We start from the raw sequence: 16431 nt of genomic DNA on the forward strand, positions 1-16431 counted from the left end.
CACTGCGTTGCTTTAACTTACAATTGCGCGGTCGTGCGACGTTGTACCCAAACAAAATTGACATCCTTTTTTGCCCACAAATAGAGCCTTCTTTTGGTGGTATTTGATCACCTCTGAGGTTTTTATTTTTTTCACTATAAACTAAAAAAGCGAGATATTAAAAAAAAAAAGTAAAAAATTACTTTTTGCTATAATAGATATCCCCCCCCCCAAAAAATTATATATATATATATATATATATATATATATATATATATATATATATATATATATATATATATATCCACAGTTTAGGCCAATATGTATTCTACATATTTTTGGTAATAAATAAATAAATCGCAATAAGCGTATATTGATTGGTTTGCGCAAAAAAGTTATCGTGTCTACAAAATAGGAGGATAGATTATGGCATTTTTATTACCATTTTTTTTTTTATTAGTAATGGCGGCGATCTGCGATTTTTATCATGATTGCAACATTACGGCGGACAGATTGGATACTTTTGACGCTATTTTGGGACCATTGGCATTTATACAGCGATCAGTGCTATAAAAATGCACTGATTATTGTGTAAATGTCACTGGAAGGGAAGGGGTTAAACACTAGGGGGCAATCAAGGGGTTAACCGTGTTCCCTCAGCATGTTCTAACTGAAGGGGGGGTGGACTCACTAGAACATGACAAAGATCACTCCACCCGATCACTGGGAGCAGTAGATCCCTTTCACGTTGCTAGGAAGAACAGGGAAATGCCTTGTTTACATGCCACGATTGCAGGCCACCGGCGGACAGAGTCCGCTGGACATGCAGGTGCGCTAGCCGCGGATGACGCAGCGATGTACGGGTACATTGTTTTGCGCACTCGTGCCATTTTGCCGACGTATATTGGCATGAGCCGGTCGGCAAGTGGTTAACAAAGGTAAGTGGACCATTCCAAAAGGTGTTAAGGGGGCTCCTGACCAGGGTAGTGACTCAGGCTGGGGGCTGTGGTCCAGACTGACATCATCCCACTGCATGGTTAGCTGCACACGAACCAGCAGGACCCTAGGACCACCCTCCTCGCACCTATGATCCACTATGGTATAGGTGTAAACATCCCTAGAGGTAGTAACAAACAATATACTGCATGGCATGGAGGGGTTAACGCCACCCTTAACAGTCACTAAAGACAGTGGGTTTGCCCAGGTCAAAGCTTGGGAGACAAAATATGGCTCCAAATTTAAAACAAAGTGATCCTTCCCCAACTGAACATATTGTGATTGCAGTCAGCGCTCCATTGCTAAACCCCTAGGGAACTCAAATAGGCCATCAACATCAAGGCTCCCATTTAAAAGGCAACAGCCCTTACAGTAGCAATCTTCAGTTCTGCAAATCACCCAATGACAAGCCCTATGCAGCAATCTTCGCTCATCCAGCAGGCATAAAGGTCTGGGTTCGACCAGAAGGGGGGACCTTGGCCCTGAACTTAGAGCACCCTGTAGCTAAATCAATATGCTGTGCCACGTGCCTAGATGAGTGACAAATACTTGATACAGTGCCCTCCAAGGAAAAGCTGAGAAGTAACTGATACAGAACCTGCAAACAGGAGGCCCAGTGGCTCTGCAGGAAATTTAGCATCTTTATAGGAAACAAGGTCTTCAAAAAAATTATAATAGTCTTGAATCTCAGAGCAGAGATGTCTGTTCTTGTAAGGACACTAGCAAACAACTGAGGCATGCTGGGAACAGAGTTATACTAGGCTGTACTTACAGCTACAAGTCAAATTCTGAAGTTGGCAGTATAACCAAGTGTTTAAGAATTCTATCCTGTGTCCCAAAATGTGCGACCAACAAATGTATTTCAATTGTGTATTTAGACGTTTGCTGGGAGTTTCTCTTTACAGTATATGTAATCCCAAACACATTCTTATTTGCTTCCTGTGGCCTTAGAATACCACAGACAGCCTTTTTATTAAACTTGTTAAATGAGTGCCAAAAAAAAAAAAAAAAAAAAAACCCCATCGATCCTGCCAAAAATTCATGATGAATTTATACTGTAGCCTAGATCAGTGTCTGTATTACCATGCTGAATCTTTCATAAAGGGTGGGTAGATAACATGGAGCCCATAAAAGATATCTAGAAAGCAGAGACTCAAATAGCAGGTACAGCTGAAACATAACCAACCACTATGGGGGCCATAGACATGTATAATGCAGCCTAGATTAGTGTCTTTATTACCATACTGAATCTTCCAGAAGGACCCAGGGTGGGTAGAGAACATGGATCCTATACAAAAGTGCCAGAAAGCAGACACTCAAACAGCAGGTACAGCTTAAACAAAAGCAGATGGGTGACATGCCAGCACAATTAAAAATGATACAATTACAAGAAGCTTTTGCACATGTCAAAAGGTCAGGTGCTAGACAACTAACTAAACTTTGAGCATCTCCAGTTTAGAGAAAAATATTATGCAAACCTCTAAGACATCCAACATTTGTAGGAGCGCAATGGCTGATGTACACATCTTACCAATGAGGACACCCACAATCCATGTCTACAAACAAAGCAAGGCCCACAAACAAGTTATCATCAAGTTTTCTGTTTTATTTAAGATTTTAGTTTTAATTCTGTAGACAGAGGTACATTTTCTTGGTTTAGTTTTAGCGTCAGGTTATAACCATGTTTTAATTTGTCTTATTTTTTCCCCTCGCTTGTAGGCTTCTCCTCTTCCCAATCTTCAATACTGCTGTAACTTCCAGAAATGCTGAAGAAGTTAAAGTTAGGTCAGGTGGCTGGTCAAACTCCCATACGTGACTTTGAAAATGATATGAAAAAGCTGTTGGGTTTGTCATCAACTGGTCACATTTTGGAAAAGCAAAACGGATTGATCTGCTGCAGAAAGAGCACATTAATAAAATAAAAAACGCAACCGTCTTTTCCCAATACCTAGACACATGTGCCGCTTGAGCAAAGAGCAAAATATCTGTAAGTGCAAAGACTGCCCGATTTTGCAAAGGAAACACAGGTCAGGTAAGGCAGATTATTCATGATGATTAAACGGTTTGGATCTTCGTGGCTGAAGAATGACAGAGTACAGCTCAACAGCAGAAAGCATTTACAAAATACCTTTTGAGGTCTTGAATTACCAAAAAACAAAAATAAAAAAAAAAACATCTGTACTGGTAGAGAGATTGGTTGACTGTAAGAAACAGTGGATTGTTTATTCAGCTGAAAAAACTCATGGCTTAACTGCATCATATCCACAGTTAAAAAAGCCCGCTGTACTGAACATTGAAAGCACCACTAACAAATGGCAAATGAGGAAAAAAAAATAAAAAAATTGTCAATAAGTAAGAGACGATTCTACGTACTTATTGCATCTAAACCCCTTCAATTCCAGTGGGCCTGAAAATCAATGTTGATAAAAACCTGCCCCTTTGGTCCTGAAGAAAATTAATGAAATGGTTTTGTTCGCCAGACCTTAAACTGTTTAAAGGACAAAAAAAACTCAACAAAACCTGAATGGCATTTCATTTGAATGGTGCTCTCCATTAACAAAAACACGTAGTTACTTACTGATCATGTTAGAATACTAATTCCCTAAAGATTTTAAGATTATTTTTTTCCTGCTACCTGCACTAGCTAGATCTGAGAGCTGTTAAATCACAATAAATTTATTTCTTTTTAAACAAAAATATATATCATGCAGCAGATCAATGATATCTTTTGAAGCGATTTAACAAAAACTTTTTGAATTTTCATCTCTCAAAATTTTTTTGGAAACTTGTGGTGCTCTTTGATGTTGGCCTCCTTCAAGAACGAGCTTTAAAAACGATGACAGACTCTCAAATGGCAACTTTTTTGGGAGAGAGAAGGGGTTGGTGATCCCCTTAAAATGAAGATTCTTGATAATTCTGGAAACTGTTAGGAGGAGAAGAAATTATATGAGAGGGAAACACTGAGGGGTTTATTTTGACTGAAAACTGTGGTTGAGGCAGGGAACGACATCCCAAATTCTAGCAGTTCCATATATTTTTTTTCTCAATGACGGTCCAGGGTGGAGCTCTGTAGTAGATCTGTAGGTGTTTTGGTAGGGGGTCTGAAGGCGGTCTGAAAACCTGGGGGTGGGGAGTGGAAACTGGCAGGGTTTGTGGGGGGAGGGTATGGGCTCCAATTTGCTCTGTGTAGAGGGATCTGTGTGCTGAAGAGGTTGTTATGAGGGTGGTGGGGAGGTATACTGCTACTGGGGCCGTCCAATTCTGTCAGAGCTTGCAGGGACTTTAACCAGTGTGGTGGATTGTCATCTTGCAAAGGTTCTAAACCGTTTCCTGTTGATGACGGGATGCCTGGAAAAGAGAAAAAAGCAACATTGTAAATACATGGTTTACAGTAAAATGCTCATGCTACTAAATCAAATCATCTTTTTATTCATTTTATATACCAACAACAGGAAAGAAAAAAACACAACAAAAACGACAAACAAACATACAACCGCAGCTCGTATCAAGAGGGGAAAAAAAAAAGGCACCCCTGGAACCCATACTACTCCCCCCCCCGCCGCTACTCATACATTGATCCTCTCCTCTCTCGTCATGCCTCCAAGATATTAAACCACCTTTTCCATATTTTTTCAAATTTTCCTAAACAGCCTCTATGTAGGAAGGTATACTTTTCCTTAATTAAAGTTTCCCTTACTTGTATTTTCCATTCTGCTACAGTAGGTGGGTATGGTGATAACCATTTTAGTGCTATGAGTTTACGAGCCTGGAATAGACTTCTATTTATTGAAACAATATATTCCCCAGGAATTCTTGATTCACCCAGTATACCTAGAAGGCTCCATAGGCATCCCATTCTCAAATACCTTATTAATCATAGATCCCACCCCAGACCAATAGCGATGGAGTTTAGGACATCTCCATAGCAAGTGTATTAGATTGGCTGCTTTCCCTTTACATCTGGGACATTGGTCTGTATCTCTGTATTTAGATTTGAATATTGCTCATACTACTAAATTCAGGAGCTAGAAAGTCCGCATTAGGAGGACTTTTTAAATGCAGCCTGGATACCATTAACACCTTCATCTGACCGCATTCAAAAGCTGCACGGTCGCTGGCTGTGGTTCCTTTGGCTTAAAGAATATCAAATTATTCTTTTGTTTTTGAAGTGTTTCTAAAAAGGAAAGATATTTTTAATTTTAATAAACAAACATGGTATAGTTACCTGCTCTGTGCAATGGTTTTGCATACAGCAGACACGATTCTTTTCTTTTTGAGTCCCCCCACCGACAGTCATGGATTCTCTCCCCTGCCAAGTACCCCCAGTAGCAAGCCTCTTGCTATGGGGGTACTCATGCAGGCTTGCTCCTAAGCCACACACTGAGCGCTGCTAGGCCCTGCCCTCTCCTCACTGGCTGTAATTGGCAGCGGCAGGAGCTAATGGCTCCGGCTGCTGTGTGAGGCAATGAGGAAAGAAAGACCCCGAGAGAGCCACTGCTCTCATGCACATCACTGGCTCAAGATGGGGCTCAAGTATGGGGGCTGGTGATGCACCTAGAAGGTTTTTATGGTAACGGATAGACTGTAGGTTTGCACAGATCCCATTTATTGGCGAGTACAAGTATCGATTGTTTGCGGTGTGATTTTCATCAATAGAGAAAAAAATTGGCACAAATCGCACTGCTAAGAATTGCATGCAATTTGAATAGGAATGCAGTGCAATTACTGTCCAAACTGCATGAGATTTCACCCACTGCAAGTGTGTGTATATAAAAAAAAAAGGGAAAAGAGCCATCTAGTGGGCATTTAAAAAAATTTTAGACCTCACAGTACATCTGGCCACATGCAAAATAATCTACATGGGTGTCCCGGCCCCCAAATCAGGGCTGCTGGGGGTGCTCAAAGGCCTGGAGAAGTTTGCGACCCCGTGGATATAGGGCGGAAGTGGTGTCAGTTTGGGGGAGAACCACCTCTACATCTCCATCAGCCCTGTGAGCACCTCCAGCGGCCTGTGCATACAGGCTCTATGTACTGTGAGTTCTAACATTTTAGTTGAACTGCCCACTAGATGGCGCTTTAATCACTTTCTATACACGCACACACGAGTAGTAGGGGAAACGTATGGGATTTGGACAGGAATCGCACCGCATTCCTGTTCAAATCGCATGCAATTCTTTGCAGTGCGATTTACACCCATTCATTTTGTACTGACACAAATCGCACTGCAAAGTATAGGTTTTGGGAGCATTTGGGCGAGTACCAATACTTGTGCAAATGCTTGGTATTGGCACCGTTATCGGTGCATCCCTAATAGAATGCATTACGGTAAAAAACCTTGAACCTTTAGAAGCACTAAGTTTTAAAGTACAGAATAAATATATTTTTTCTTGCTGGGTTTGTCCCATTACATTTTCATTTCTTCTGCAGCAGACACAATAGAATGTGAGAATTTCCCCCTAAGCTAGTGCACAGTGAAACTGTTGTCCCCACGAAACCACCAAAATCTTCTATTTCTATGACAATTGGAAAGGTTTGAATTATTCCTATCATGTTCCGTGTGACGACCACCAGGGCCAAAAGAGCAGCAACCAGTTTTTATTTTATTCAAGATGTGCAGCTATCCCTACACTAAATGGAGAAATTTTGTGGACATCTGACCATCACACCTATACAAGCTTGTTCCAAAACAATGGGCAACAAGATTTTGGAGTGTCTTGATGGAAACTTGTGCTCCTTCAATAAAAAGTTTACTTGTAGATCAGGCGGTATGTTGAATGAGAAGACCTAGCTCTCAATTCATATTTCAATGCATCCCAAAAGGTTCTGTAGGCCCACTCGAGTTCAACACTAAACTGGTCAAATCAACACATTGTGGAACTGGCTTTGTGCCCAACAGTCATGCTGACACAGAAAAGACTTCTCCAAACTGTACCACAGGATTGGAAGCAAAAAAATAAAATAAAAAAAATTGACTCATGTATATTCCATATCTTGGATCACAGTAGAGGACACATGCAACATATTCATATAACATGGGTTGTTAAAAACATGTACTCCCACTAAAACCCTACTCCCACTGAATAGACTGTGTTCACACCAGGTCAAACAGGAGCTCGTTTCTGTTCTACGGCTTGTAATAAACTGTACCTTTTATATAAAATGTCAGTGCACACTCTGAAGTTTTTAATAAAGGAGCCCAGGCCTATTCTGACACTTCTCTCCTACATGTAAAAATCTGTATTTTGCTAATGGGCATTTTTTTTCTAGAAAACTTCAAACCCCCAAACATTAAATACTTTTTTCAACAGAGGCCCTAGAGAATAAATGGGTGGGCGTTGCAGCTTGTTAGGTCACACTGTATTTGTGCAGCGGTTTTTCAAATGCAATTTTTTTTCAGAAAAAATACACTTTAATGAATTTTATTGAACAAAAACACAATACCCAATTGTTTGGTAAAATATAAAGATGGTGTTACGCCGAGTAAATTGATATCCAACAAGTTATGCTTTAAAACTGCGTACGCCCGTGGAACGATGACAAACTACGTACATTATCCATAGGTGATGCTTTAAAAGCCTTTACAGGTTACCACTTTAGATTTACACAGGAGGTCTGGTGGTGGAGAAATCGCAATTTACATACCAACGATCAATGCACGAGTTCACCTTTGCTTATGAGCACGGTGGGATGGGGTGCTTTGAATAAAAAATGTATTTCGTTAGAATTTTTTTTCAAATTTTACACTGTCTCTTTACATTTCTTAAATCATTTTTATTACAAGGAACTGTCACACCAGTTAGCGTCCCTAACCACTGCTACGCCAATGCAGTTTTGCCTCTGCCTGCACTAACCCTGGCCTGTTTATTGAATAGGTTTCTGCCTGATGCCAAGACCGATCCTTTGCCTGGTTGCTGACCACGTCTCTGCCTATAAACAATCTGCACGTACCGCTGAGTACGTTCCTGTGAGACGCCAAGCCAGTGAACACAGCATTCCTGAGGGCAGTCCTGTACCAGCAGGCTAGACTTACTTGGCTTAAAGCAACTGGCATTGCTACACTCTTTTCCCTGACCACTTGTATAGAGGTGACCATTACAGCACATGCTACAAAACTGGTTGATTTGTGTCATACACAAGATACAATGTCTAGTACATTCCAGACAGTGATATACTCAAAAGGAGTAGAAGAATGTGTTTTGAGGTGTAATTCTAAGTATGCCCATGCTGCGTGTGAGAAATAGATTGCCAACTTACTGTAAAAAAATTAAGCTAATCTCCAGCTTTAGTTGCAATTTAAAAAGAGCATTTAGGCCAAGCTGACCCAAACAAACTATTTCCCTAACATGTGTGACCACTGGATTTTCTGTATGTAGCTGATGCTATCGTCAGCCTGAGCGGCACTCAGCCATTCATAGAAAGCTTTGTATTCTATCAATGAAGAGTTGGAAATGGTGACACCAGCCTGCCTTTCTAACTCGGCCAATCAGAAGTTGAACAACGTGAAGGCTTTTGCGGACAGAGGCAATTAACTTTTCATTAGCAAGCATGTTGTGGAAGCTTCCTCTTTAATACAGAGACATATAGGATCTGTATATTGGGATCTGGTCCGATTAACAAACGGAAGTACGAGAATTTTTGAGCCCTAGATGGCTGTATTAAGGCCATAATCTGTACGAGGAAAAGTGACAGATGGCGAAAATTCTGTTTTAGTCCGCTTGCTTGAAATAGAGTTAGAATCGGATGCTGGGACTGATGTTAAAACTGGGTCCTGCTCTGGTGCAAGGGACCCAAATACTTATCTGCTATTTTGAATTGGCTCACTTTTGCCTGGCATCTGCCATAGCTACAAGTGAGGGTATTCCCCTGTGGGGTACTCAAAGTAGATTGTGGGAGGATAGGGGAAGCGTGTCCGGAAGGAGTTCGTGGTAAGCTAGATTTAGACCTTCCTGCAACTAATTCATGTGGTGAAATGGCCAGAAGAAACCTTATAAGGGCTCTAGCTTAAGGTGGCCTTAAAATGTGCTACCAGTGGTGTGATGCATCACCTGGTCAGTCACCTGAAACTGAGTGGTTTCATTTTCACCTTCAGACACTATCAAAAAACTGGGGACTCACTGAGTGGAGTAGGTGGGAGGTGATCCAGAGGGAGCATGTGCTCAAAAGCTTGCCGATGTCCAGTCACCCGTAGGTATGCACCTAAAACCCAAGGTGTATGAATGTTGCCTGTGTCCTGTAATGTATAATGAAGACATATTTTGGTATTCTGTAGTATTTACTGACCAAATGTTGTAGCCATCCAATGATAACTGCATTCTCACATCAAAAAAAAAAAAAAAGTACACTTTGCTGGAAACAAAATTTTACTAAAAACGAGCTGGTAACATTCCTCCCCCTAAGCTCGTACCCTCTTCCCTGACTTTTCCATCAAGATCAATCATAAAACTATCAGTCCCCTCTCCTTATGCCAGGGGAATATGTGTAAGCTTAGACTCTGACCTCTCCTTTCAGCCCCAAATCCAATAGCTGGATTTAAGGCTAAAGCCCCATAACTGGATTTGGCGCTGAAGCTTGAAGACTTCACCTCCATAACAAAATCTGCCCCTTTTTAACTAATGAAACTATCAAGCTATTCATTCTCTCACTTGTTATCTCTCGCCTAGACTATTGCAACTCCCTTCTCATGCCTAACCTCTCCATAGGCTATCCCCTGCTCAGTCTACCATGAATGCTCCTACCAGACTCTTTTACCTTACCAACTACTCAGTGTCTGCCAATCCCCCAACTGGCTTCCAATCGCCCAGCGAATTAAATCCAATATACTAGCAACAACATACAAAGTCATTCACAACTCTTCCCCGAGCTACATCAGCAAGCTTGACTCAAACCATCCTCTCTTCTCCTCTCTGCTCTTGTCTCTTTCCATGCTCATCCCCAGGACCTCACCCCTCCCATCCTTTGGAATGCTCTACCTCAATCTGTCCAGCTATCTCCCACTCTGACCACCTATTAGATTGAAAGCTCTTATGGGAAGGGCCCTCTTAATAACCTCTTGAATTTTATTGTATTGTAACTGTACTGCCTCCCTAACTGTTGGGACTATATCAATTCTGAATATTATTAACCCATGTTTGGGGTGGGGGGGGTGTATCTACATTTCTAAATAAAAGATGCACTCAAAGGGTCAGCCCATCTCAAAATGCTAACTCTCCACCTAGTTTATGGTGGAGATTTAAAAAGGGACACTAAAACCTTTCCTGAAAACAAATCCATTCAGTATGCATCGCATTCTATTACTTTAATGCAGCGTACACACGGTCGGACTTTTCGACCGGACTGGTCCGACGGACCAAATCCGGTGGACAATACGATCGTGTGTGGGCTTCACCGGACTTTTCCAGATTTGGAACATGCTTCAAATCTTTACGTCGTAACTCCGCCGGACCCAGAAATACGCTCGTCTGTATACTAGTCCGACTGACAAAAACCGATGCTAGGGCAGCTATTGGCTACTGGCTATCAACTTACTTATTTTAGTCCGTTGTACGTCATCACGTACGAATCCGTCGGACTTTGGTGTGATCGTGAGTAGGCAAGTCCGTTCGTTAAAAAGCCCGTCGGAAGTCCGCTGGAAAGTCTGTCGGACCAGTCCGGTCGAAAAGTCCGCCCGTGTGTACGCGGCATAAGCCTCCTCCAAATTTTTTTTTGCTGCTGTGATCAGACTTTGTTAGAGGGTAGCTATGTGGACCCATGTAGAATGTAGCCACACTGTAGGCTAGGAAGTATGGGATTTGTAGTGTCCATAGAGCAGTGCACATGACCTCAACATGGACTGCTTGTTTCAAACAAATATACAGTGCTCAGCATAAATGAGTACACCCCAACAGATTCGTCAGATAAACTTTACTTTCCTTTCAGAATCAACATTTTCTATGGGACACTATACTACAAAATACTCCCACAAATACAGGCTATTGATTGCAACCAAGATTTGTTAATTTGCACACACAAAAAAGCATTTTTCCTAACAAATTCATTCAAGACCATAGTGCAAAAATGAATACACTCCAATGAAAGTCTTAGGAGCAAAGCTAAATTTTAGATAACAAAATTTTAATTACCAAGAATTCAACTACAAGCGAGTCTAATTATTTATTAAAGATGTGTCCAGCAGACAGTTGATTATAAAAAGGCGTTACTTAACAACCCCTTCTGATTTCCTGCTGTCAGCAATGGCACCACATGGAAGAGAAATGTCACAAGGTCTACAAAAAGATCAAAGCTTTTTTTATCAATCAGAATACTGTAGCAAAAATGATACAAAAATTTAACAAAGATGGAACTGCAACCATCTCACAGACATCCAAGTCATCCATGGAAGTTAACATCTCGACAGGAGCGTCTTCTGACGAGAAGGGTTAAAGAAAATCACCATACAAGTTCACGGCAGTTAGCTAAAGAAGTAAAAAGCCAAACTGCAGTGATTGTTTCCCGTGACACAATACGGCGTACACTCCAGAGGAATGGCATGCATGGGTGTCATCCACGAATGTAGCCTCTCCTAAAGCCCGCCTAGAATTTGCCAGGGTCCATGCTGAAACGCTGTACTCTGGTGGAGTAATGAGACAAAGATAAAATGTTTGTGGAACTGATGGCTTAAAAAAAAAAAAAAAAAAAAAAACAAAAAAAAAAAAACAACACACTGGCATTGCAAAGGTGAGGAATAGAAAGAAAATGCATGGTGCCTACAGTGAAACATGGTGGTGGCAGTGTCCCTCTGTGGGGATGCATGAGTGCTGCTGGTGTCGGGGAGCTGCATTTCATTGATGGTATCATGAATTTACAGCTGTACTGCTCTATATTGAAAAAGAAGGTACTACCATCTTTCTGTGCCTTTTGTTGTCGGGCACTTTTCCTACATGACAATGATCCAAAACACACATCTAAGGTCACTGTTGCATTTCTAAAGAAAAATAGGGTGAAAGTGATTCAGTGGTCAAGTATGTCTCCTGATCTGAACCCAATGGAACACCTATGGGGAATTCTAAAGAGACAAGTTGAGCATCACTCTCAATCCAGCATCCAGGCTCTAAAAGAAGTCGTTCTTAGCCACTTCAGCCCCGGAAGGTTTTACCCCCTTCCTGACCAGAGCACTTTTTACAATTTGGCACTGCGTCGTTTTAACTGGTAATTGCGCGGTCATGCAATGCTGTACCCAAACAAAATTTGCATCCTTTTTTCCCCCCACAAATAGAGCTTTCTTTTGGTGCTATTTGATCACCTCTGTGGTTTTTAGTTTTTGCGCTATAAACAAAAAGAGCGACAATTTTGAAAAAAAAAAAAAACAACAATATTTTTTATGTTCAGTTTAGGCCAATATATATTCTTCTACATATTTTTGGTAAAAAAAAAAAAAAAAAAAAAAAAAAATCGCAATAAGCATATATTGATTGGTTTGCGCAAAAGTTATAGCGTCTACAAACTATGGGAGAGATTTATGGCATTTTTATTATTTTTTTTTTACTAGTAATGGCGTTGATCTGAAATTTTTCGTGGTATTGCGATGGACAGATCAGAGACTTCTGACACATTTTTGGGACCATTGAAATTTATACAGCAATCAGTGCTATAAAAATGCACCGATTACTGTGTAAATGTCACTGGTAGGGAAGGGGTTAACAAAAGGGGGCAATCAAGGGGTTAAATGTGTGTTCCCTCAGTGTATTCTAACCGTATGGGGATAGGACTGAGTAGGAGAGGAGACATATTGCTGTTCCTACTTAGTAGGAACAAATGACACAGCTCCTCTCCTCTGACAGCACAGGGATTTGTGCGTTTACACACAAATCCCCGTGCTGGCGCTCATGCAGGCAATTGCACGTGGCTGGAGGCGACCGCCGGCCACGCGCATTAGGTCCCTCCAGCGACACGCGCTCCTCTAGCGGCTCTTAAAGAAAAACCCCGTACGGTATGGGGTTTTGCGCAGGGGTGCCATTCTACCCCCTTAAATAGACGTGAGCCGGTCAGGAACCGGTCAAAGAATGGAAAGAGACAGATGTTGCAATATGTTCGCCAACTTGATCATTCTATGCATAGAAGACTTGGTGCTGTCCTTACAAATCATGGAGTTCATATAAAATACTAGATGTAGTCGTTTTTGTTGTGGGGTGTATTCATTTTTGCATCAACTAATTTGAGTAAATCGGAAGATTTTGTAATCTAAGTTATATTATTAACCTTACTTTCATGTAATGAGCTAGTCAAATGTTCTATAAAACGAAATTTTGTCAAAAATTTGGGAAACTGTTCTTGTGCTCATTGAGATATTGATTAAAATTTCACTTTGCATAAATGAGTACACCCCTTTTTGAAGAGTACTGTAGAAGTGAGAGGGAAAGGGATTTGGGAGCTCACAGACGGTGTTAACAGAAGGCAGAAAAATAGTAAGGCTGCTTTTACACTACCGTGCTGCGGTTTAAATGCAGTGCAGCACACTGTACCCATGGGTTTCATGCGGGTTACCCATAGTTTCCCCAAGACTTTCTATTACGTCCTGTTTTTGGTGTGTTTTCTGAAAGCGCATTAAAAGCAGGCTACATCTTTGGAGCACTTTCATTAAAATGCGCCAAAGACGCAGGACAAAGTCTATGGAAACTGTGGCTAACCTTGCATCCGTGCTGCGACCAAACGTAGCACAAAAGCAGCATAAGAACAGGATTCAATACAAGCAATTTTGATCTGAATCATTGTTTAACAAGCTGAAATTGAACCACTGGCTTCAGAGACAATGCCAACCAAAAGAATTTAACATAGCTGCTCTGGATCGGATTCCTGATAGTGACAAAAGTGGACCAGCTTGAACAATGAGCATTGGCATGGCTGCTTGTAGTCTCCACACTGGGTGAATATAACAGGGTGACAAACCTAAAGTACAACTGGAAGACGTGCATGAGCAAGCATCACTGGGCATTATCCAAATAAAAGTTGCACAGTTAAGATTGAACATCTCTGCATCAACTTTAACACGCTGTAGCTAATATGAAATTTTAGCGATTGTTTTTAGAGCTACTTTAATGGAAAATGCACAAAATGACTTCTAAACACATATAAAATTCAGTTTTACATTTCTTGATGGATATTTAAACCAATCAGTCCATCCCATTCTGAACAAACGTGGAGTATTGCTACAGAGATTACAAATCAATTGGCCTCATTGTGGCACAAATAGCGATGCTTTATTATGCTACCCAGTGATTTCACCAAATTACTCAGGAAGGGAAAAAAATATTAGAATGCAATCTTGTAGATCAGAATGATTCTCTCGAGATTGTCCCTCTGCCACTACAACCGAAATCTAAAAAGGGAATATGTGCTTGGTTGCAGATGCTGATTAAATGGCTGTCTTGTACTTGTCTGGGCAGAGGGGGTGAGTGAATTTTATAATGGGCATGCAGGGGGAAGGAGGGAGAAGCAGTTACCTGTAATGATAGCGGGATCCATCCAGCTGGCCGGGCAGTCCCAGTTCAGGCTGTTTGTTGTGGCAGTGTTGGACGTTGGTGCACTGTGGGTAGCGTTGGAAGGGGAAGAAGCATTGGGGAGCCCACCAAAGTTGATGTTTATGTTGGGCAGGAGGGCCCTAAGACCATCCTGCCATTCCTTCATATTTATACTTTCTATTGAATTGCTGTGGTCTGGTAGATTTATCCAAAACGAAAAAAAAAAAAAAAAAAAAAAAAAAGATAAAAGTTTCCATTAATATTTTTTGCTTAATAACGAGGTTTAAATTTAATCCGTTTTAACTTATTAACCGACTGCAATAGGGTTTTAGGATTTAAAGTACGTTCTAAAAATAGTCAAAACGCAAAAAAAAAGAAAAAACCCCAAAAACAGTGGTATAACTGCAAAGTTCACACAGGCTAGGAAACATCCTGGAGTGAAAATGAGAACTATCACGATTCCCTTCAAAAACCTATATGAAGTATTGCAGTTGTGGCAGTAAGGACATGCATATGATTTAATTATAATAACTGGGGCAAGAAGAGTAATCCAGACAGTGATGCAGAATAGACAGAAACCTCATTTGAAAACAGGTGAAAAAACCTTACTAGTGAGGCTAGCCCCTTCTAGCACGCATAGTCAACAATATCTTCCCATGTTTACCAGTGGAAAATATGGCTTGTTATATAAATGTAGGGACTAAAGCTGGCCATACACCATAGACTAAAAAAACAAAAACAAACAAAAGAAAGTAAAACACAAAAAATTTCTCTATCCATGATATATAGCGCCAAGGGAGAAATCACCCTGCTGGGCTTTTGTATTCCAATATCCAAATGCTGTCAAAATATCCAAAAAGCAGCTTCATCTGACCAGACAATCATCTTTGTATGATCTTCTTATGTTTGCTCATGAAACCAGATATCTTAATAACGGATTTCCAATACCAATACCTTTTTGAGAGTAAAGCAATATCCTTGAACTCAGCGCAAATCTTTTTTCTCTAGTAGTTCGTTGGAAGACACAAGACTCAGCTTCAATGTGGGCATATGCTGTCGCCTACAGGAGGTTTGGACACTATGCAAAATAATCTCCCCCACCAGAAACTTTACCTCTAGACCTGCTCAAGAAGCTCAGAAGTAGCAAGTAGAGAACCAAAGGAGAGAAAAAAAAAAAAAAAACAGGCTCGTGTTAAAAAAAATAAATAAATCCAGGAACGAGATGAGCTGTGTCCCACAATGAACCAATGGAGAAAGGGATTCTGCCAGTGTCCAATCATTCTGTAAAGAGCAGTATAACCTGAAGGTTTAAACATGGTTAAGCCTCTTTGATAAATTACTTCTATCCCCTCGGTTTTAGAAAGATAAGTACAGTGCGACAATAAGAAAAATATATCATTCTAAATACCTTCTTGCACAGTTCTGAGGTCACCTGACCTCCTTCTGCTCTCCTTCCCCGATCTAATGAGCAGCGGGAGGGGCTGGGATTCCCCTCTGACGTATGCCAGCCAGAGTGATGTCACATGACCACACAGTGGCGTTGCAAATGGTATTTAGAATTAGAATAAAAAAAACCCCAAAACACACAAAATAAAAATGGACACACTGTACTTAATATCGTCTTAAAACAGAGGGTATAGAAGTGATTTACATACATTACAACCACAGCAAAATAGCAGGAGGAGAGGGGCGAGGAGGAGATTGGCTCCCACAACACAGACTACTGAACTGACAGGCGGGGATGGGGGGTAGAAGGGATGATGGAGGGGCGTAAATGAACCAGGGTATCATGGATCAGCAGCCATGATTACCATGGTCAGTACACATAGGGGGGGGACACGGGAACATGCAGATATTTTACAACATAGAATGGGACAAATTACATTTTAGAAGCACTATGCTAAAGATCCTACTTAAAAGAAACAGGAGCATTGATCTTTCTTGCCAGGTTACACTGGAGCAA

At 41.0% G+C, this 16431-nt stretch overlaps 1 protein-coding gene across 8 annotated transcripts in view; it reads right to left on the reverse strand.

The window, feature by feature from the left end:
• Positions 1-2560: 2560 nt before the first annotated feature.
• CNOT4 (CCR4-NOT transcription complex subunit 4) overlaps positions 2561-16431 on the reverse strand; it is a 141214-nt gene continuing 127343 nt past the window's right edge. For 4 of the 8 annotated variants that reach the window (XM_073621792.1, XM_073621794.1, XM_073621791.1 and 1 more), the window contains 2 exons: positions 14451-14663; positions 2561-4323 (listed from right to left, as the gene is read on the reverse strand). In XM_073621792.1, the coding sequence (XP_073477893.1) occupies positions 4019-4323; positions 14451-14663 (518 nt within the window). In that variant the 3' untranslated portion in view covers positions 2561-4018. Of the gene's footprint in view, positions 4324-9090; positions 9206-14450; positions 14664-16431 lie in introns of all 8 variants that reach the window. The other 4 variants (XM_073621793.1, XM_073621797.1, XM_073621798.1 and 1 more) reach the window with 2 other exon arrangements.

Source organism: Aquarana catesbeiana, linkage group LG03, assembly GCF_042186555.1.
Source record: "Aquarana catesbeiana isolate 2022-GZ linkage group LG03, ASM4218655v1, whole genome shotgun sequence".
In the NCBI taxonomy this organism is placed as follows: domain Eukaryota; kingdom Metazoa; phylum Chordata; class Amphibia; order Anura; family Ranidae; genus Aquarana; species Aquarana catesbeiana.